The sequence below is a fragment of the Melanostigma gelatinosum genome, assembly GCF_949748355.1.
Source record: "Melanostigma gelatinosum genome assembly, chromosome: 1".
Classification (NCBI taxonomy): domain Eukaryota; kingdom Metazoa; phylum Chordata; class Actinopteri; order Perciformes; family Zoarcidae; genus Melanostigma; species Melanostigma gelatinosum.
The window spans coordinates 28,487,737-28,510,070 of NC_136634.1; the positions used below are offsets into that span (position 1 = coordinate 28,487,737).

Here is a 22,334-nt window from a genome sequence, read left to right on the forward strand (position 1 = left end):
CGTGTATCAAGATCAGTGAACAGACGGATGCAGTCACATATAAAGGGACAGAGCGATATAAGTTGGGGACTATTTCTACGCTGTAACATTGTGTCTAAACTGTTTCACATGCATCTTGCTGGTACTTGGTAGCTTTTTTCTTCCTTTACAGACGTGGATTCCCATTCTATAGAAACCTCTTGAACATGAAATAATACAACCGAAACTCATCAACACATTGAAAGAATTACAAGTAACTTCATGTTCTATGTGATCTTTTTACAATCCAACTGCATCATCTTTAATCTCTGTCATTAATCATCCTACTATGTTTGTAGAAATGGATTCACAACAAGTATAACATCATACCTTTCAGCTTATATATCAAGTATACTGTCTAATGAACGAGCATGTCTCTAACTCTATTACTTCACTGACTGTCAGTGCCTTCATTATAAGATCTATAGATCTATGAAGAGAACCATCTGGAAATGAAGCTGTGTCATTAGCAGACGGTTTGACCTTTGGACACAAAGACAATAAATTCTTTCCGTCACACACGAGTGAACTCTCAGCAGACGTGCAGTGTTTTATGACTGCTATATGAACATCCACTCACATTATTGTAGGCAATCCATCACTCTTATCATTCACTTCTGAGCAGGTCAGCAACAGTCTCCACTTCCACATTCCATGAGAGCTGTTTGGTGCTAATATATCATCCATTAGGGGCTCAGCAGTTAAATGCTGACATTATCTTCTGTTTTTCATTCTGTGCAATCTGAAAGTAAGCGAACTGGACAGACTGAGTGTTAAGTACCATGTGCGTTGCAGCCGTCTGCCACTAAAGAGGGAAGTGCTTTCAGTCGGCTGGTGTCCTCACAGTGGTTCAGCACAGATCATCTGTGTTTCAGTCGGCTGGTGTCCTCACAGTGGTTCAGCACAGATCCATCTGTGGGACGTCTGTGCTGTTCTTCAGGCCATGGAGAAAAGCTTCAGAGTCAGCAAGCTCTGCATTGTGTCCGTGATCGTAGCCCTGGTCTCTGTGGCAACCATTGTCACGCTGTGGACTGTGGCCCTGACAGGAGGAGGCGACGGTGATGATGTCACAGCTCCTTGGGACAGGTAGGACGTTGATTCAGCGAACTGTTTGACACTTTAAGGATGATACAGAATACAGAATGTGCTGAAGGTTATAGTTAGTGCAGACAAATACAAAGATCCAATGTGCCTCGCAGGATGGTGAATAATGATGCAACACAAGATGAATGAGAAATATAATTGGATCAATAAATCCTAATCGAGCTTTATTTAATCCCTGTAGATGCAACACACAGTGATTGGTCATTGAATAACAGCCAAATGGTCTTTTGGTCCTTAGCATCAGTATTTCTCCATCACTAAGTGAGACAACATGAAGTCAGTATTATATTACTGTGATGTCTACTAAGTCTAAAAGACATAAGTTCAAAAATGCACGTCAGTTTATGAGGTACCGATATTTATAACAATGTGTCATTTGTGGTTCATCTTGTTTACAGATCATATGTACAGCATATACATTCTGTTATATTTTATATTTTATAGATTATATTTGTGCATACTATTGCACAATATGTATCTTACACTATCATGCAATATGGAAATACATCAAGATGTTTGTGTATTTCTTGTGTTTCTGCACCTTATATTAATCAACACCGAATAATGAAACATTTACTAAGATAATACGATACCATGATCTGAAGTGTAGCTGAGTTGATGGGGATGAAAAGCATTATAAAGTGAAAGTAAAATGTAATGTGAGAGAAGTGTGAGGGTCAGTACAGCAGCACGGCAGTGTGTTACCTGTTTACCAAACACCTGCATTCTGCTTGTAATATTATTCATTCATTATTTGCTTCTGTATTTATTGATAATCTGATTGTGATGCCATTATTTAATAACCCAGAATATGATTATGGTGTCTTTTGAACACTAGAAATTATTTATTCGGCAAAATGTTTTGTGGAAAACATGGCTGCTCAGAGATCCCTCCTCCCTCCTCCCTCCTCGATCCTCAGAGATCCCTCCTCCCTCCTCCCTCCTCGATCCTCAAAGATCCCTCCTCCTTCCTCCCTCCTCGATCCTCAGAGAATCCTCCTCCCTCCTCCCTCCTCGATCCTCAAAGATCCCTCCTCCTTCCTCCCTCCTCGATCCTCAGAGAATCCTCCTCCCTCCTCCCTCCTCGATCCTCAAAGATCCCTCCTCCCTCCTCCCTCCTCGATCCTCAGAGAACCCTCCTCCCTCCTCCCTGCTCGATCCTCAAAGATCCCTCCTCCCTCCTCCCTCCTTGATCCTCAAAGATCCCTCCTCCCTCCTCCCTCCTTGATCCTCAAAGATCCCTCCTCCCTCCTCGATCCTCAAAGATCCCTCCTCCCTCCTCCCTCCTCGATCCTCAGAGAACCCTCCTCCCTCCTCCCTGCTCGATCCTCAAAGATCCCTCCTCCCTCCTCCCTCCTCCCTCCTCGATCCTCAGAGATCCCTCCTCGATCCTCCCTCCTCCCTCCTCCCTCCTCAGAGCAGAAATAAGAGCTTTGGGACGGCCCTCATCATGGCGGACCAGAACTACTTTACGTGAGGATCGAGAAGTGAGAAAATGTCAAATAAGAGACTTGGGATGTGCTTTAGGAATAAGCAGGAGCACGGCCGTCACTGTGACAAAAAACAAGCCACATTCACACTGTCTTCACAGTGCTTTCCTAGTTGCATGAATTATGACTGTTGCTTGGCAATTCAAAAGGTGGACTTTGCGTGATGTTGTTATAGCACAAATACATTCAGTAAATACATGGTGTGATTCCTGTCAGTGACCTTAGAATGTGTCCCCTGCAGCTACCGGCTCCCCACTGATTTGCTCCCTGACTACTACAACGTGACCCTGTGGCCTCGTCTCAGCTGTGACCCAAACACTGGCCTCTACATCTTCACAGGTGATTAACGCTGCTTATTTACAGCAATGCTTGTGGAAGCATTGCTTTCGAGTCTTTAGCTGGACGTCAGCAACATTTAAACGTCTCATGATTTGAATAAAGATTAAGCAGTACAGTGTTTCATAGCATGAAACAACATCTCCCATTAGAGAAGCTCCACCCCCCCAATATTACACCAAAGGCTTGATGGCCGAGCCCACCCAGGAAAAAAGGCTTTTCATCTTCTTACAGTTTGTATTCATCACTGCAGCGCTGCAGCGATGCACAAACTAGCAGTACAATGCAGCGAGAAAGCTATCGTGGACGTTGGACTGATCATGCTTTATGCAGTGCTGCAGCAGCAGTACTGTACTTCATCATTACTGCAGTCGTATTTATTGCTAAGAATCATTCACAACAATGAAGCAGATTCCTGCAGCAGAATGCTACGGGGCCTGTGCCCATGGCCGAGTGCTTGTTGTCGGCCCCTCCAGTGTCCATGGAGCCCGGATGTGGAGCCTGACTGGCTCTGCAGGCCCTGGCTCTCCTCTCAGCTCCTCTTGATAGGAAATAAATGACTCTTCGGTTGGCAGATGGAAGGAATGACCTGATTCGCTAACCTTTCTATGTGCTCCTGTTCAGCGGCCGGGATCACAGCCATTGGTACCGTCCAGCTGAGACGGTGCATCTGTGCCGTGGGAGCTGCCACGGTTACATTCTCTTCTTGAAAGTTCGAGCAGCGGGGTGAAGCGCATGCTGCCCTGACAGTTGGTGTACGGAGGTGCTTCAGTCCTCTCAGTACAGTGGACACATGTTTTCTTACACTCTGGGGGTCTCCAGACACACCAGGGACACTCCATGAGAAGCCCCCGTCAAAGTGTTTTTGGGGGGAGTTTTTCCTTATCTGATGCACTGGTCTAGGGACAGATGTCGTTGCTAAACAGGGCTGTACAAATCCAATCAGATGTAATTGATGTTGAATGTAATGTAATGTAATGTCTTTGCTGATGCCATGCGTTCACCAGGCCAATCCACTGTGGAGTTTGAGTGTGTGAAAGAAACAGATATGATCCTGATCCACTCCAACAAACTCAACTACACCAAGCTGGACAACACACACTTTGCCAGGCTCATCGCTGCAGGTACAGTACAGACACACACACACACACACACACACACATACACGCGCGCACACACACACACACACACACACACAGAAAGACTAAAGCTAGCAAGGAAAACATGAACACAGGCAAGAAGCTCCTCAGTGGCGAAGAAGCAGGTGAGGATGAGTTCTGAGATGGAGCTCTGGACGTTGTTGGGCTGTCTCTGCTGACGCTCCTCTTCAGTGGAGGTCAGGAGCGTCACACTGCTCAGCCTGGATACTTTATTCCAGGTTGGTGGAAATGAGGGTGTGACTGATTGTCGAACCTCAGATTGAGGAGGAGCTATGCTGATTCCGTCCTGGCCCTGGTCCACTCAGTAAAGATATGAACTAAGTAAAAAAGTAAAAAATCCACAATAACTAAACAGAACATCCCCCCGTGGAGTCCAGACACTGGTGGTGGTGCTGAGGCTGATAGAATGATGAGTTGATGAAGATGATGGATCTGAGGAAGACTGGGTGGAGATGGGGAGGCGTACTGAAGATAGAGAGACAATCATATTTACAAGAGACAGCAGCAAGATGACAGGCCAACGATGTCATTGTGTTGTTGTGCTATTGGCTAGAGAGACCAGCTGATCTAAACAGCTGATATCATGATTGACAGGCATGCAAGAGTATAGTCTTCCTGACGGAATTTACGCTGGAGCTTCATTTCTACCCTCACACATGGTTATGAGCTTAGTGACCAGTGAGAGCATGGACTCAAGCAACCAACATGAGTTCCCTTCACAGCGTGGTTTGTCTCAGTCTCAGAGATGAGCTGAGGAGCTCAGACAAATCCTAACGGAGAAGATGAAGGGACGGATGGAGAGAGGGGTGGATGGAAGGCTGGACATCGCCTCATTCAGGCTTGTTGCTTTGAGATCTGACTAATTTTCAACAAAAAACTAAGATATTTTCAAGAAGAAATGTTTTTGTTATTGTCCTTCAACTCAATTTGATGTCACATGCATTGCGGCTCCTTGAAGCAACCTGCAAGTTCAACGAATTTTACGGTGAATCTGTCATGAACACAGCTTCAAGCAAGTAATGAATGTGCAAAACATACTCAGACAAAGTAAAAGAAAAAGTTATATTTGGGGGTTATTTTTGCATAATGATCCCATGTCACCTTTTTTCCCATCAATTGTATCTCTTCCCCAGGTGGTGGTTGGGCTCCCAGTATTACGTCCTCCTGGCTGCAGTCTGAGACTCAGTACCTGGTTATCCAGCTGAATAGTAAATTAACCCAAAAACAGAAGTATCAGCTGCACACTGAGTTCAGTGGAGAACTAGCTGATGACTTGGAAGGCTTCTACAGGAGTGAATATGAAGAAGGTGGAGTGCTAAAGTAAGTTCTCTGTTCTGTCTTCCTCATATCTATATTCTGTTTCAATAAACTCATTTCAAATCTGTACATTGTGTTGATGGGCACTGTGTTCAGAATGTTTTGCTGGTTTTCAGGATTGTTGCCACCTCTCAGATGCATCCAACTCACGCCAGAAAGACCTTCCCGTGTTTTGATGAGCCAGCAATAAAAGCAGTTTTCTATATAACTCTCATCCATCCCCCTGGAACTGTAGCCCTGTCCAATGGGATGGAAACAGGTTCGTGGAGTCCACATATATCAAAGCAGAGCTGGATTTGCATAAATCTACCGTTAAACATTTCAATCACTATTTTGCATGCAAACAGAAATGGAGCGATTAACTCCACAGAGATGTTTCCAGAGAGGTTGGATAACCAGCCATGATCACTTCAGGCAACTACAGCTCGGCCCCAGACCTCCTGCGGCCCTTAAGGCCGAGGTTACGGTCATGTTGGTCACTTCTTGGTCATTTAATAATATGCAGATTCTGGGGTGAATTTGCACCACTAAAGTATAATCACTAGATCCTGGATCCTGGGCTACTACCAGATCTCTTCAGTAGACGACAACTGCGTAAATCGAGCTGCACCATCTAATTTATTAAAGTTTTGTTTCATTTTCCTCCAAATGACTTTTCCTAATTTAATGGGAACAACTGGGTAAACATGAAATGAACATGATAATGTGTTTTCAGTGTCCTGTACACATGCTGTACGCATGCTGTACGCCTCGGTGTTCTTTGGGGTCTGTTTGACTCCAGGCTGTTTTAGCTGTAAAACATATAAGAAATATCAACATTCCACACACATTTGTTTTGGTTGTTTTGGATGATATTGAGGTCACTATAACATGCAATTTTATAATCTTCAGAAAGCTTTAGGGCCCTAACCTAACATAAGCACAACTGTAGTAGTGCGAGAACCACTGATAGTTCACAGGACATGGGGGCGGAGCAAACACTTGCACAGCAGCCTGCGAAACCATTTCTCTGTGTGCTCTGTGTGCTCTCTCTCTCTCTCTCTCTCTCTCTCTCTCTCTCTCTCTCTCTCTCTCTCTCTCTCTCTCTCTCTCTCTCTCTCTCTCTCTCTCTCTCTCTCTCTCTGAATGTCTGGTTGTGTTTCGTGGGCGCTGTCCCTTCATACTGAAATTGTGTTTGTTTTTCCTGGGGTCAAATTCCTTCCTTGCAAGTGAAAACCTGAATAACAACAACAATTTAATTCCGATTTTGCCTCAGAGGGCTTTACAATCTGTAGAGCAGACAACATCCTCGGTCTTTGGACCTTCACACCGGAACAGGAAAAACTCCCCAAAAGCACCTTTAACAGGAAATAAAGGAAGAACCCTCAGGAAGAGGTAGCAGTACTAGTAAGACACACATGACAAATAATAATTAGAATCATAGTAGCAGTGGGTGTCAGCAGAAGACACGACCACGGTCCAGTGTAACCATGATCCATTAAAAGCTGCAGAGCGAGAAAGCACAAAAACTGTGGGAAAGAAGCGCAGCTGAACTGAGAGTGGAAGTTGGTTCCACAGGAGAGGAGCATACGAGCTGAATACGAGCTGAAGGCTTTGACTCCCATCTTACTTGTTGAGACTCTTGGACCACAAGTAACCCTGCACTCTGGGAGCAGCTCTCTAGAGGAGCAATAGGGTACTAAGCTCCTGAAGATATGACGGTGCCACACCAATCAGGGTTTCCAGATGTTACAGGGAGCCAGTGCAGAGAAGCTAATACAGGAGTAACATCTTCTCTTTTCTTAGTTTCTGTTCGTACACGAGCTGCAGCATTCTGGTTCAACTTGAGAGATTTAAGAGACTCATTAGAGCAGCCTGATGATAAGGAGTTGCAGTAATCTAGTCTAGAGGTAACACATGCATGAACTCATTTCTCTGCATCGCTTTGAGACAGGATGTGCCTGATTTTTGAAATGTAATGTAGGTGAAATAGTCCTTGAAGTTTATTTTATCTGAGAGTTAAAGGACATATCCTGATCAAAGATAACTCTGAGATTATCTATGGTGCTGCTGGATGCAGCATCTAGAGAAACTACATCATCAGATGACTGATTTTGGTGTTCAGGGTCTAGCAGGATAACTTCATGTTCAGCATCAGGAAGTTATCGGTCAACCAGGTTTTTATGTCCTTAACAAGGATAATGCTGCCTCAAGGAAGCATATCTACGGTGGATAGAATTGGTACAAGCACTTCACTTGGAACTCTGCGACTAACTTTGGCCACATTCACCAGTACAAACTGGGATCTATGTGATGAATAGACTATAGATTAAATCAGCGTAATGCAGTTCCTTTGAAGCCCATTAAATGATCCAGCATTTCATGGTCAATGGTGTTGAATGCAGAAGTAAGATCTAAAGACAAGTGCTGAGACTAGTCCTTTGTCTGATGCGATCAGAAGGCCATTGGTATTTCTTACAGTGCTGTCTCTGTGCTGTGCTGCTCTCTAAATCCTAAAGGAACAGTCCTCAAATAAACTACTACACAAGTGAGAGGAAGGGAAGGTGAGAGAGCTGTTGAATAATATGTTTTACATTTCGGCTACTCGTCAGCAGGTGCATCACCTTACTTGTAGAAAGAGAACACATGTGTAGAGGAAGGCGCAGCAAAGAGCCAGATGAGCTCTGCTCTGTGTGCCAGCAGAGATACAGAGGACTGTCTGACAATCACAGACACAAACCAACGTTCATAAACTCTCATCTCCTGAAATCCCTTTTCCAAAATGTAACAGTGTTACTTTAATGTACATGCCGCTGCTATTTAAATAAATGGAGTCAGCTGTGTGTTTGTGTCTTTTCAGATATTGTAAACAGGACTGTGGATGGAGTAGCTGTGACACAGACCAGGTTTGAGCGTACAGAGAAAATGTCCACCTATCTGCTGGCCATGGTCATCTGTGACTACACACAGCTCAGTGCTACACAAGGAGACACTCTGGTAACTGTGATGCAGTGGTTCTACAACTGAAATCACAACGGCACTCTAACTCAAGTTCAATAAAGCTTCTCACAGCGGACATTATGACCAGTCAAGCATGTGCCTAACACTGGTATAAGTTTCTGCATTGCAGTGTATTATCTGCTGGAGCAGAGCTGTCACTTCTGTTATCAATCCCGCCTCTGCTTCTTTGCTGTGACTCGTCAAAAGGTTTGCTGTAAAAAAGGTCCACAAATCTGATTTGGTATCAAGAAAGATTCTTTTCTAAGTACAAGACGGACAGATGTCTGACAGGGAAAGACACACTGATGATGCTCACTGAGAGAACATGCCGGTCAAGTCCAAACGTTTGTAAGTTGGTGGTTCAGGCAAAGTTCAGGCAAACAAGCCACCAGAGTAATGAGGAATTCTCCTCTGGGGACCATGAGTATACCAAATTTCAATTTAACCTGCAGCAATCTGCCAGTGGTTGTTGATATATATTTCGCTCAAAGTGATGGACATATCAGGCAGACAGCTGACGGTCACTGCCAGCCTGATGACTCAATCAGTTGGAGCTGTATCACAAAGGCTCTTGATGTTAACAGAGGGGGACTTTGGCAATTATAACAAATGTGCTTGAACTCACAAACAATTTAAGAATCAAACTGTGAGCACTGCACAGGCTCCTCTTTTACATTGCAGGTCCCACTGTTTGGTACGTCTGTTATTAATATTACGTGTTGCTTGACTGCCATTAACTGTGTTCCAGTAGCCATTGAGCTGTAAGCCATTCCAAATGACGAGATGGTGACATCAGAGCTGTGAAAGGGATTTGAGGGCGTGGGAAAGAGGAAGTGACAGAGTAGATTTGTGAGAAAGAGGAAGTGACAGAGTAGATTTGTGAGAAAGAGGAAGTGACAGAGTAGATTTGTGAGAAAGAGGAAGTGACAGAGTAGATTTGTGGGAAAGAGGAAGTGACAGAGTAGATTTGTGAGAAAGAGGAAGTGACAGAGTAGATTTGTGAGAAAGAGGAAGTGACAGAGTAGATTTGTGAGAAAGAGGAAGTGACAGAGTAGATTTGTGGGAAAGAGGAAGTGACAGAGTAGATTTGTGGGAAAGAGGAAGTGACAGAGTAGATTTGTGGGAAAGAGGAAGTGACAGAGTAGATTTGTGGGAAAGAGGAAGTGACAGAGTAGATTTGTGGGGAAGAGGAAGTGACGGAGTAGATTTGTGGAAAAGAGGAAGTGACAGAGTAGATTTGTGGGAAAGAGGAAGTGACAGAGTAGATTTGTGAGAAAGAGGAAGTGACAGAGTAGATTTGTGGGAAAAAGGAAGTGACGGAGTAGATTTGTGGGAAAAAGGAAGTGACGGAGTAGATTTGTGGGAAAGAGGAAGTGACAGAGTAGATTTGTGGGGAAGAGGAAGTGACGGAGTAGATTTGTGGGAAAGAGGAAGTGACGGAGTAGATTTGTGGGAAAGAGGAAGTGACAGAGTAGAACAGGAACTGCCACGAGAAAGAAAAGAGGGAAGATATCTTTCTTATTGAATTTTCAGCAAAGCTTCATGTTGCGAAGCAAAGATGTATTTCATTATTAGAGTTGTAGAAATTTATATTTTTATTGTCAATATTGTGATGATTATTTTTTGAACCATGAATCATTTTTTTAATTTCTATAAAATGGTTGAAAATGGTAAAAAACGGCGATCACAACCTTCAGAGAGCCCCAAAGGTGTCGTCTGGTTTTGTCTGGTTAAGACACAAATATATTAACACGTCAGTCTCTTAAAACCTTTATGCAGGACAATACTTCATTTACATAACGTGCTGTTTTGTGTTCAGATCCGTATCTGGGCTCGCAGGACGGCCATTGAGCAGGGACAGGGGAGCTATGCTCTCAATGTGACCGGGCCCATACTGGACTTCTTCCAGTCGTACTATAACGTGTCCTACCCTCTCAGCAAAGCAGGTGAGTCTGCTTTTATCATCTACCTTCCAGGACCAAAATGGGCATTTTGAATTGTTGATTTTATATCTATTTCTTGCTTAATATGAGGGGGTTACCTAAACTAAGATAGTGAGCATGGTAGACACTTCTGCCTAACATCAGCACGTCAATACCGCCATCATGAGCATGTCAGCATGCTGCCGTTGGGGTTTAACTCTCAGGACTACCCATCAAGTACAGCCTCACAGAGCCGAGACAGGAAGAAGAGACAGGAGCAGACAAACACGTGAGATCTTGAATTCTTTTATAATGTGCACTACATTTGGATGGAAACTTGACTTGGTTGAGGAAGCTGATCACTGTTGGGTATACACTGCACTACATCCTTGTTCAACAATAAGGCTGAACATGTAAGAAGAGAGCAGGCATCCATTTTACATTTTAAATATCCTGCTGCTCAAAACAGCAGATATGATAGGGTATGCTGAGGTATCTCACATTGCAGGATGTTCCTCAACTCAAATGACAACATATTTCCCTGAGATCTCTGCTGCCACCGCAGGACAAAGGGGTTGATGGGATACTGCTGCTCGGCTCTCCCTGGATAGCTTGGTAACACTAGAGGGCAGTTAGGAAATGCTTTTTGTAATAATGAATGGATGAACCACATTTCTAGGGTTGTGGGGTATATTGGCGTTTAATCCACATTAAACCTGGTCTCTACAGATCAAATTGCTCTGCCAGACTTCTATTTTGGTGCGATGGAGAATTGGGGTTTGGTGACATACAGAGAAACCAACCTTCTCTATGACCCAGGGACCTCCTCCAGCAGGAATAAAGAGACCACTGCCACCATTATTGCTCATGAACTAGCACACATGGTGAAGAGATTTCCTTTTGAATTGTACCTGTTGATTGATGTCCTCATGAAGTAGTAACACTGATGTCGTCTCTGGTCAGTGGTTTGGTAACCTGGTCACTTTGCGCTGGTGGAACGAGGTCTGGCTGAACGAGGGCTTTGCGTCCTATGTGTCTTACCTGGGAGCCGACCATGCTGAGCCTGCATGGGATGTGGTGAGAACACAACGCTCCGTTGGCACTCGCTGGCCTACATACCTACATTTCTGTCATCACCCTGGCACATCATATGCCATCTTAATACATGTCTGTTTGCTGCAGAAAGACTTGATCATACTAGATGACGTCCACAAGGTGTTTGCAGTCGATGCCTTGACCTCCTCTCATCCCCTGTCTTCTGAAGAAGACAGTATTATCTTGCCAGGCCAAATCAGTGAGCAGTTTGATGCCATCTCATACAGCAAGGTACACAGACAACAGAAAAAGATTTGTATGTCATGTATGACAGCATGAACACGTCCACAGTGCCTTTCACAGGCTGCTGTACTAGTATTGTATATGTTACGCTGTACAAGAGAAGATACTTGTTGCTCTTGTAAGCTGATGTATCGTCTGTGGCTCCTCAGGGGGCAGCAGTGCTGAGGATGCTGTCCGACTTTCTCCCAGAGCCGGTCTTTGTCCAGGGACTCAGCGTACGTTTGTCTGTATTTGTGTTGGCTTAACGTGATCCAATGGGGCGGCTATGTGTTCGTGGGTGAGCGGGTTGTCTTGAACCACAGCCACAGATTGAGTTGTTCCTTTGTCTTCAGAGATACCTCCAACACTTCGCCTACAGCAACACAGTCGGGAATGACCTGTGGCATCATCTACAAATGGTGAGATGGAAGTCTTTTTATTATTTTGCTAAATGTTACTTGAAGTTTACACGTTTTTTATTACAATTGGCTGCAATGCAACATGTGCTCTGTTGTAGTATTGTGGGCCCATTGGCTTCGGTGTAGAATATTCAACTTGTGTTAAGAACCTTTTATCAAGAAAACACGTCGACAGACAGAACTGTATTGTCTGCGTGTGTTGCCATATGATTTTCAAAATCCCTCGGGGTGTGTTCCTCACAGTGAACGGAGCTTTCTGATGCCAAAGGCCGGAGAGATAATTCACTTCATTTGCAAAACATTCACAAATTGACTCTGCAGTCTTACAAAACTCATCTTACATCACTGACTCGCTGTAACGTGTCTTTATCAATTAATTATGCAAGCTTGACATTTACAAAATCTCTACATTTGAAACATCTACCGGTAAGTTTATAAAAACGATGTACAGATACATTCATGATAACTAACTCTGTTTACAATCATGTTAGTTTCCTGCCATATAAACTGGATGTTGATTGTCCTGCAACTTTTCTCTCAACCACAGCTGAGACCCGCCCCCCCCCCTACCTTGTCTCTCACCCAGAACACTGATTAGTGCTGGAATGTTGAGTTTAATCCTATCCATGTATTTATTATGCATATGGACACATCCATGTATATCTACATGGGTCTGTGTCATAATAACAATGTCTGTCTATAGACAGGAAAAACAATGTGTTCACATTCTGAGTCATTGTTTAAGTCATTGTATATTTTATGAACAACAGATGTTCTGGTCACACTCATGTGCATTTGGGCCTTTGAAGAATTGAAGTGTGTATTTGACACATTTGTTTATGTAATATAAATACCTTAAACTAATTACATGGAAGTATTTAATGTGTCCTGTCATCTTTGTCAACAGGCAGTGGAGACAAACGATGTTTCACTACCTGCTCCGGTTTGTACGATCATGGACCGCTGGGTGCTCCAGATGGGCTTCCCAGTGGTGACCCTGGACACCAGCACAGGACAGGTATCCCAGAAGCACTTCCTGCTGGATCCAGAGTCCGACATCACAGTCCAATCACCTTACAAGTACGCAACACTGGCTACAACGTTTCACTGCAACATGTTTGCAGGGATTATATAGTTACTTTACTTCAAGTGACTCAAAGTCGCATTACTCTTCAAACCTGAATGCATTTTGATGATGTACTGTATGTGGCAGTAATTGAGAGTGAATCAGAATGTATTGCCGGCCCTAGCTTTGAGTGGCTGATCCCTGTGAGGTGGATGAAGAGCGGCGAGGTGAAGAGAGATATCTGGTGGCTGCTGGAAAAAGAAGGTTTGTAATAACATGCTAGCATCCACACAAGTCATTGGCTGATACAGCTGGTTACACAGTTTGCACATGATGTGTATTAATACATAATGCATTTGTTCAATGAGACAATGTTTTACTGGTTCCATTCTTTTCTCAGCGGTAAACTTGGAGATGAGGAGAGGTGGTTTGTGGGTTCTGGCCAACATCAATGTAACCGGGTACTACCGGGTGAACTATGACCTGGGGAACTGGGAGAGGCTCTTAGCTCAGCTTCATTCAGAGCACCTGGTACAGTCAGGCTGCTCCGACACATCCCACACGCTGACACCTGTTGATCCTGTCTTAGTTTTCATTCTCTCTTCCATTACTTTGCTGAGTGTCTTCATAATGTTCATAATGGTTGACACGTACACTCTGTTGTGCAGCTGATACCGGTGATCAACAGAGCCCAGCTTGTGGATGATGCTTTCAATCTGGCCAGGTATGTCAGTGTGTCCAGCCCATCTCCATGCTCGGTCTCATCAGAGTCGAAGAGCTAGAACCCAAGTCAAACCAAGACACATATGTCTTCCTACTTGTTGCCGTGGTGAATAACAGAAAGGCCTGCCATCAGTGCACCTGCCTACAAAAGGAAACTGTTATGAATGTGGGCTAAGCATTTAAATATTTAAGGGTCAATTACCAAAAGACAGAAACAAAACAAAACCTTTTCACCTCCATCGTTACGGTGCAGGCAGTCAACTCATAGACCCATGGTCCCAATGTAACATTACATCATCTAACCCACACACATCTCATCTCTGTGCAGGGCTCAGATGGTCTCCACTACTCTCGCTCTGAACACAACCCTCTACCTGTCTGTGGAGGCGGAATACATGCCCTGGCAGTCTGCTCTGGATAATCTGGGCTATTACTACCTCATGCTGGACCGCACTGAAGTCTATCAGCCGATGCAGGTACACTATTATCTGTGTACCAGTGGCAAAGATTCTTCAACGTTTAGCTCACTTACAACATGTTCATTTACACAACCGTGGTGAGTCTGTCTGGAGGCAGAACCAGCATCCGTTACTCATGTGTGTGATGCTTCTAGGAGTACATCAAGAAGCTGGTGACGCCTCTCTTCCTGTACTTCAAAAGCATTACGTCAGACTGGACCCTTGTTCCTGACAGACACACTGACCAGTGAGTATACTCACCTGGATACAAAAGTATATGCATGAACAATATACTGTACGTATATGTACTAAAGCACTGATGGCTGATGGTGAATGTATTGGTCTGGGAAATGAGACTGTGCCTACAGCTCCTGTACATGACTTTTGTAAAAACAATGAAACCATAATTTACCAGCCGCTACATGTTGGATGTACTGTAGGCCCGCAGACCCCTGGTCCGCGTTCACCTAGGGGCCATAAAGGAGCCCATTAGATCACACTGTTTTCCTTTTTTTAACTTGAGTTTAACTTGACTGTTTTTATTTTATTTATTTTTTATTCAACACATTAAAAAAAAATAGATTTAACAATTATCCTGTGAGGAAAAAATATTGAAAACGATAATGCAGCGAGCTATGCATTCTGTCTGGTCCCTTCAATGGGCCCCTGACCTTGGTTTTGCTTTGCTGTTTGGATGGACTTGGTAAATTAGTCTCTTGAGTTCATTTTTGAAACACATTTTGAGAATATGTTTGATGTACAACTTCTGCAGTTGCTTCATGTCCTTCATGGCCATCTGTCCCAGCTGCATGTGCTGGCATGGTTCCCCAGAATGCCTTGCGGGTAGACCCGCCTCTACGATGCTAACTGCCACTCCGAAACTAGAGAGGCCGGAGAGGAGAGGCTGAGCCACAGCAACGCAGGTTCATGATCCCGAAGTCTGAAGGGAGGCTACCCGTCTGACAACGGGTGTTTTTATTCTTATCATTTTTTTTTGCTTTTCATTCAATTGACTTCTCCCCATTTTTGAAGGGAGGAATCGACTGTGTAGCAAGGGCCTGCAGAGCATGTTGGAGAAGCAGCGGGAGGGCAGGATGTGTCCATGCTTGCTGTCGGCCGGCCTCCGATGTCCACGCACCACTGGATGTCCAGTGTCCAACATGCTCTGTGGGCCCTGCCTCTCCAGCCCCAGCAGAGCCTCCAGACTTATACAAACAAACAAGAGCTCCATTTAGACTTATCTATCAGACACACTTGTAAAAATATTGATTATATGTATTATTATTATTGTACACATTCCCATATTTTTACATTTATTGGAGGCTACCATTATTATTATTAGTATTATCAATAATTTACAATAGTGTCAAACTGACAATATTCTGCACAGTTGATTTCTCGCCTCAAAAATGATCAGAAGTGAATGTAATGATATATACAAATTGTAAATAGCCTTCCTGCTGACTATGGGAACAAACAGCTGAGCTGCTGTGGCCAATCAGAGGCAGACTAGCAATGAGTCTACCCACAAGCCACACTGGGTAGGTGCTCCAGTACACGTGCAGAACAGATGTGGGGCAGCTGGGACAGAACAAATAGGCATCTTAGCCTTTACGTAATATATTTTGTAATCCACAGGCAGGAAATGTAGAGAGAGAGAGAGAGGCCGTGCAGTCAGACTCAATCAGGGTCTTAACAACCGTCGAGCCCCGAACCACTTAATATGTATTAACGTTTAAAGCAGACTGGGTCTTCTTCATCTTCTTCACCAGACCTGGAGCAGCAGGGGGACATACATTTAACTCTTTCTGTTGCAGTAACTAAATGTAGCACCGTATCATGTTGGAACATGTTTGTCTGTCCCTGCAGGTATAACCAGGTGAATGCCATCCGTATGGCCTGCAGGACTGGAGTAACCGAATGCCAGAACCTGACCACCACATGGTTCAAGCAATGGATGGAGACCCCTCAACACAATCTGTTGGTCTATTCTAGAGGTCATTTGATCGTGCCCCTTTCTTTAGAAAGTCAAACGTTTGGTTAACTCCAGCTCTCTTGGCAGGATCCATCCCAACCTGCGTTCAGCGGTGTACTGCAGTGCCATGGCAGCTGGTGATGAGGCAGAGTGGGAGTTCGGCTGGTCACAGTTCAGGAATGCTACTGTAGCCAGTGAGGCCAGCAAGCTCATGTCTGCACTGGCATGTAGCAACAACACACAACTGTTGCAGAGGTGTGTGTCCTCCCATCCTCTTCAAGATGAAGAAGACATTGCAGTCATAATCATGAGACAGCGCTTTAGTCCTGATCACACCTGCAGCGTGTCTCAGTCAGCTTCAGCAGGAGTCAGTGAGAGAGCTCAACGAGCTGATGATACAGCTTCGGCCTGAGCCAGCTACAGATGTTTGTGCACCCACTCACACTGTAGCCACAACCTACAGTTATGTCTCCTACATAATGCAGAATACAATGTCAAAATACAGCTACGCCTTGCTCTATGGATCATGCTAAACGTGTTGCGAGGTAATGCAAAATAACTCCCCCATCATCTCTCAGGGCTCCATTGAGAGGATGTAAAAGTATCGGCTACTTTCCTGAGATCTGCATCTGCTGAGTGATGAACTGAGGAGCTGTAGTATGTTTAGTGTCACCAGGTTTAAGGGGTTTAAATAGAGAGATAAGTCTCAAGTCTCTTATGTATTCAATGGACCTTCTATCATCTGAATGCCATCCTTTCTGCATCGATTATGAGTCAGCGTTGATCAGTTGTTTGCTACATGATCTCTTTAAACAGGATCTTGCAATACAATATGAAAAAAAACACATTGAAAAACGTTCCTAGTAAATAACTGTATTCTGTATTTAAAGGTACTCCCAGTAACAGGAAAGTACTGTTGTGCATGCAATAATAAGTATAGTGTGATTACACAACCATGTCCTCCCAGTGAACGCTTCCCTTCAGCCTCTCAAACACAGAGATGCTCACAGAGCCCTCTCTGACATCCTCTCTGACATCCAGGATTATTAAGTGACAGGATGCTGACAGAACAGCATCCTGTCACTTCAATCATTGCCCTTTCACTCATATGAAAGCCAAATTGGATTATTTTCAAAAATACTATTGTTTTACATAAAAGATATTAAATGTAAACATTTTTTTTAGGAAATCCTAAGCCCAAAGTTATATAACACCAATAGAACGAGAGCGGGATTGTTGAGCTGGACAGAGAAGAGTTAATACTCAGGTCTGTCGCTTCTGTTCACAGGTTGCTGTCGTACACGCTGAACCCAGCTCTGATCCGTAAACAGGACGCCACCTCTGTCATCACATCTGTCGCCAGCAACAGAGTGGGACAGAGTCTGGCATGGGACTTCGTCAGGGAACAGTGGGAACACATGTTCACAGAGTGAGTGCTCCACTTATAAAGATGTATGTGTACATGTGAGAAGAGATAGAATGATAACATCTTAGTTTTAGCCTACAAATGGGCTTTAAACATGAAATTAGATTCCATCTTAGTATTGTAACGGAAATAATAATGTATCCATGAAACTGATTGGTAAACTAAGCACTCGGTACTTGGGTACAGTAAAGGCTTCTCTGAAATACGTGCAAAACTCATTGTTTCTAAGTAACGTTACATTAATAAAGGTCCATCTCGTAGCTCTTGTGGAAGTACATGCAGAGGTTAACGAACAGGGGAGAATGTTGACGGAATCAATTTGAGAAGATGCCAACAGATGGAGCAGAGTGAAAACCATATTGTCTGGATGTGGGGTTGATATACATCTGTACAACTAAAATCAGACATGAGACCCTGAAATGCAGACACGTTTACGTGAGTGTAGCTTTGACGTAACTGAAAAACCTTCCGTCTCATCACCTCGAATTACACATGAGCAAGAGTTGGAAACCACTTCAGTAGAGATGAGATGAATGCAGTTGGATCACTTTCCTCCGCCAGGTTTATTACCGTATATTGTCACAGCGTGAGTGATCCTGGTATTGAGTGAGGCTAGCTTCCATACTGTACTTTTCTCATATTGTGTCTGTTAATAATGCTAAAGAGATCAAAACGTCTTAGCAGCCATCTTCTTTGTAGTTAACATTGATGCTGGTGATGCTGCTTGCTGTTTATAATGTAGACAGAACTAGTTGTTCAACAGGTCGCCTGTTATTTGTCACGTGTTATTTGTAATGTTGTTTGTGTTCCTGTTGTCGTGACAAAAAGGAGTTCCTCAAGTGTATATTTTGGGGCTTCTACTTTCTCTAATAATGAATAATGAACAGTGACCGGATGAAACACTCAACAGTCCACGTGTATGCTGATGATACAGTGCTGTATCTGTCCTGATCCTTCTTTTGAGACTTTGGCTGCAACTCACAGTCTGACTTTAACCCATAGCAGAAAACCTTTATTGGTTTTTGAATGCAAACAAACAGCTTTACTATTTCCAACCAGTAATACAATGGTTCCTTCCCTCTCTAGCAACATCCTTAGAGGTGTTGGTATTGAGTAATTACATAAATATACATATATGGGCATTTGTTGGAAATAAATCTTAATTTAAGTATCACATTGGAACTCTAACGAACTCAAGTTCACACAGTTTCTTTCTTTATAGATCAACGTCATGTTTAATAACGCCTGCTTATTCCTGTCTCAGCTCGACTGTGCTCATACCATTTACAGATGTATAAATGCATGACAAAATATTCGGAAAATAAAAAAGAAATAATTGTTGGTGTGCTCTTTTACCGTTATTGCTGCTACAACAAGCGTTGTTTGGAACTTACTTTGTTTTGCCCGCAGTGTAAATACAATGGACATCATGGACCTTCACATAGGGCTCTTTCTCCAAGAGGGAGGTCCTGGTGGAGATGGGAGGATGTGACCAATATGTTGAGATGCACTACAAACTATTATCTGTCAGGCATTCATTACTCAGACTCCTAAACCGAACGGTGACAGAGAAAGTTCACACATTTCTCTCAGTTAAGTTTATCAGAGATTCAATTTGAACTCTTTCAGTTGTTTTCTCCCAAAGTTGATCATCATCTCTTTAGATTAGCTGAAGAGTTTTGCTGCACCACGAAAGTGTATTGTTCAAGCTGAAACAGCTGCTGTAGTTCAGCATCATATCAGCTCTTGTTTGAGTTGAATACACTTGTTTTTGCAGATATGGCGTGGGCTCTTTCTCCTTTGCCTCTTTGATCAGCGGAGTCACTGCTCGGTTCTCTACACCTGCTGAACTACAACAGGTACGCCCTCACTAAGGAAGTGACCTTATTAACATCAAACTGTTGTCAGAACTCCTTCTCTTGTTTCCTGTGCTAGCTGGTGGAGTTTGAGGAGAAGCACAGAGCAGCAGGGTTTGGATCCGCCACCCTGGCTGTGGAGCAGGCCTTGGAGAGGACCAGAGCTAACATCAACTGGCTGCAACAGAACAAACGGGAGATCTTGGACTGGTTCAAAAGTCAGACTGGACATTAGATTCACTAACACGGGCAAAGCCAGAGAGCTGGGAGCAGCGACTCGTCCCCCAGAGGAAGAGATTCTCTGTATCTTTAAAAGCAGCCAGAGCAGCCAGAGTTCAGAGGGATCAGGTCAGAAAGACATAAAGAAGGAATATCATCGAGGAGAGTTGAGCAGCTACATTTCTATAGTAACAGTCAGATGTCACTCAAATGAACCTGGTTTGCATGAATCAGTAAAACAGCTGTTATTACCAAACATACCATGCGCTTTGTGGACAAGATAGCCAAAGATAGCCAAGTCCTCCCAGAAAGCCTCCGAGATGGAGTTCATCAAGAAGAAGTCCACACAGTAACATACTGCAATGTAGTGCATAGATTTAACTTCATAACCACTTGGAACCTGCGAAGTAGAATGTAGTCATTGAAATGCCATCGTAACAATGGTTAACGTGACTTAAGACCTTCAGTCACATGTAGCTGGTTTGATCTGCACACACACATAAGCAGCTTATTGGCTATGCAGCTGTTGCAACATGTTTTAATACACCTCCATTAAATCCTCAACCTCTCTGCATACTCTATGTTTCTCACCAAGGAAGTTGTAACATTTTGAATGTTTCAGATTTGCATCAAATTATGTATTTCTTTTGATTGTTGTGCAACAAAGCACTGATTGCAATGTTTATTTGTACATGATTGTAAGCTGTGTTCTTTACCTCCAGATAAAGACTTGGCTGATGAGAAAGATTACTTCGAGTTGTCTGACTGCTGGTGTTTCCTGTTGTTAGCCAGGTCCCAGATCTTACATTAGCCACGGCCCCACAAATAAACCCAGTTGTAACAAATCATAGCTTTACTTTAACACCAATGCTGTGCTTGTTGTGACACTTTGTCCAGCCTCCACCAATCATGTGGAGGCTGAAGTCAGACATAACTCTAAAGGTTGCTTTTGTTTCTCTCAAAGCACATGTCACCCATGACCAGTCCACATGTCTGTTCATCCTGCTGGGATGTGGTGCTGTGTTCCACTTGGGCTTTTTGGTTGTTGAAAAAAATATATTTGAGATATTTTATTGATTTTTATGTGCTTTGAAAAAATTCTGACAAATGTTGGTGAATTGATGAACTCATTTTATTGGTCTGATTTGTCAAAGCCACACAAACATAAAGTAACAAAGAGAAATGAAATCAGACAACAGAATTCTCCTCCAGCAATGAAAAGGAAGACGATGATTTAAATGATGCAGAGAGGAAATGTTGGCTTTGTTATCTCTGCTTTACAGCAATGTGACACACACACAAGTATGAATCAATACAATATGTTTATGAGCCATTTTACTGTTGTTAGAAAGGTGCTGGACTTCATCCTCATTCTGCAAAGAAGCTCAAAACCCAAAGAGCGTCTAATGTTGAAACTCTGGGGAGGTTGTTGGAGCACAAGAGGACAGAGTCTGTCTTCAGATGGAAGAGAATAAACTCACATGGGTCCAGCTCTGAAGGTCAGCTGGGTCCTTCACACTTCCAGTCATGTGTAACAAAATAGTGCAATGCAGCAAGCAGTGAGGTTTTATGTCAATTAAAGGAAACCTTGCCATTCACTTCTATTGAAGGGACTTGTTGATATTTTGAATTTGAACTCGGTTTCAGAGATCTGCAGGTCACTGAGCTTTAAGCTTGTAGAGGTGCCAGTGTGCTTCAGACTGAGGGCTGTCAGGTGGTCCAGCAGCAGGGGATCTCCTCCCTCCCCCTTCAATCGGGCTGAGGTGAGACATTTGAGAAGGTAGAATTTCCCTCCCAAGCGGCCTCTTTAATCTTTACACAACTTTTAGTTTGAGCAGCCGCATGCAAACCATGGATGGATCTACAGCACGGAAGCTCATCTGGACTGAATGGTTTCCTCCTGGTTTCTATGAAACACACTAAACCCACGTGTTGTTGCTCTGATGCAAGACATGTCAGTGAAGCAGGGAATGAATGTAAGTGTCAGTCGTGATATATGTTCAGCTTCAAGATGAAAGCCAAGCACAGAGCAGCAGATCCGCCTCATGTGGCCGGTAGCAGAACGTACTCCGTGTAAACTGAGACGGTCTCTTTGGAAGACATTGGACTCCGACCAACATCAGCTCCATCAGAGTCCAACCAGAGGTCACTTCTATCTGTATCTGATTCTTTTGCTTTGTAATAAAACACATTTTAAACGTACACATTATGTTGAAGAAACATTGAAACATTACACAAACATGCAGTCATCTACACAAGCCTCTGTAATAAATACATATTCAACATCAAACTGGACAAGAACAGATGAACACAGCCTTCATCCTGCATGGTCCTGCTGCTGCTGCTGCTGCTGATAAGAGGGCGGAGCCTCCGGGGTGGAGGTCAGTAAGACAAGATAAGCAGGGCCATAACTTCAATCAGAGAGCTTTGCATTAACTCATCAAAGCTCAGGTGAACATGATGGTGAGTGGATAATACAGCTGTGTGTGTTTGAGAGGATACATGTTGGTGTGACTTGGTTCCACAGCTCCATAATACATTATTAACTT

General features: G+C 43.6%; 1 protein-coding gene across 1 annotated transcript; it reads left to right on the top strand.

Moving 5' to 3' along the window:
* Positions 1-893: 893 nt before the first annotated feature.
* Positions 894-20,535, top strand: LOC306779801 (aminopeptidase N-like). The gene is made up of 23 exons (XM_079271811.1): positions 894-1,104; positions 2,854-2,951; positions 3,956-4,072; positions 5,242-5,428; positions 5,542-5,684; positions 8,265-8,401; positions 10,224-10,350; positions 11,056-11,210; positions 11,290-11,403; positions 11,509-11,652; positions 11,814-11,879; positions 11,997-12,062; positions 12,970-13,142; positions 13,313-13,392; positions 13,529-13,659; positions 13,797-13,852; positions 14,180-14,327; positions 14,465-14,556; positions 16,179-16,289; positions 16,372-16,539; positions 17,573-17,713; positions 19,488-19,569; positions 19,646-20,535. Exons 1-23 carry the CDS (start codon positions 962-964, stop codon positions 19,799-19,801), a joined length of 2,835 nt encoding a protein of 944 aa, XP_079127937.1. The 5' UTR covers positions 894-961; the 3' UTR covers positions 19,802-20,535.
* Positions 20,536-22,334: the final 1,799 nt, after the last annotated feature.

What these genes read in the sequence shown, in the direction of transcription:
- LOC306779801 (XM_079271811.1), top strand. Translation starts at nt 962, where the DNA reads ATGGAGAAAAGCTTCAGAGTCAGCAAGCTCTGCATTGTGTCCGTGATC. An exon ending in GTCCAATGGGATGGAAACAG is followed by an intron (nt 5,685 to 8,264) that starts GTTCGTGGAGTC and finishes GTGTCTTTTCAG; the next exon opens with ATATTGTAAACAGGACTGTG. An exon ending in GATGCTTTCAATCTGGCCAG is followed by an intron (nt 13,853 to 14,179) that starts GTATGTCAGTGT and finishes ATCTCTGTGCAG; the next exon opens with GGCTCAGATGGTCTCCACTA.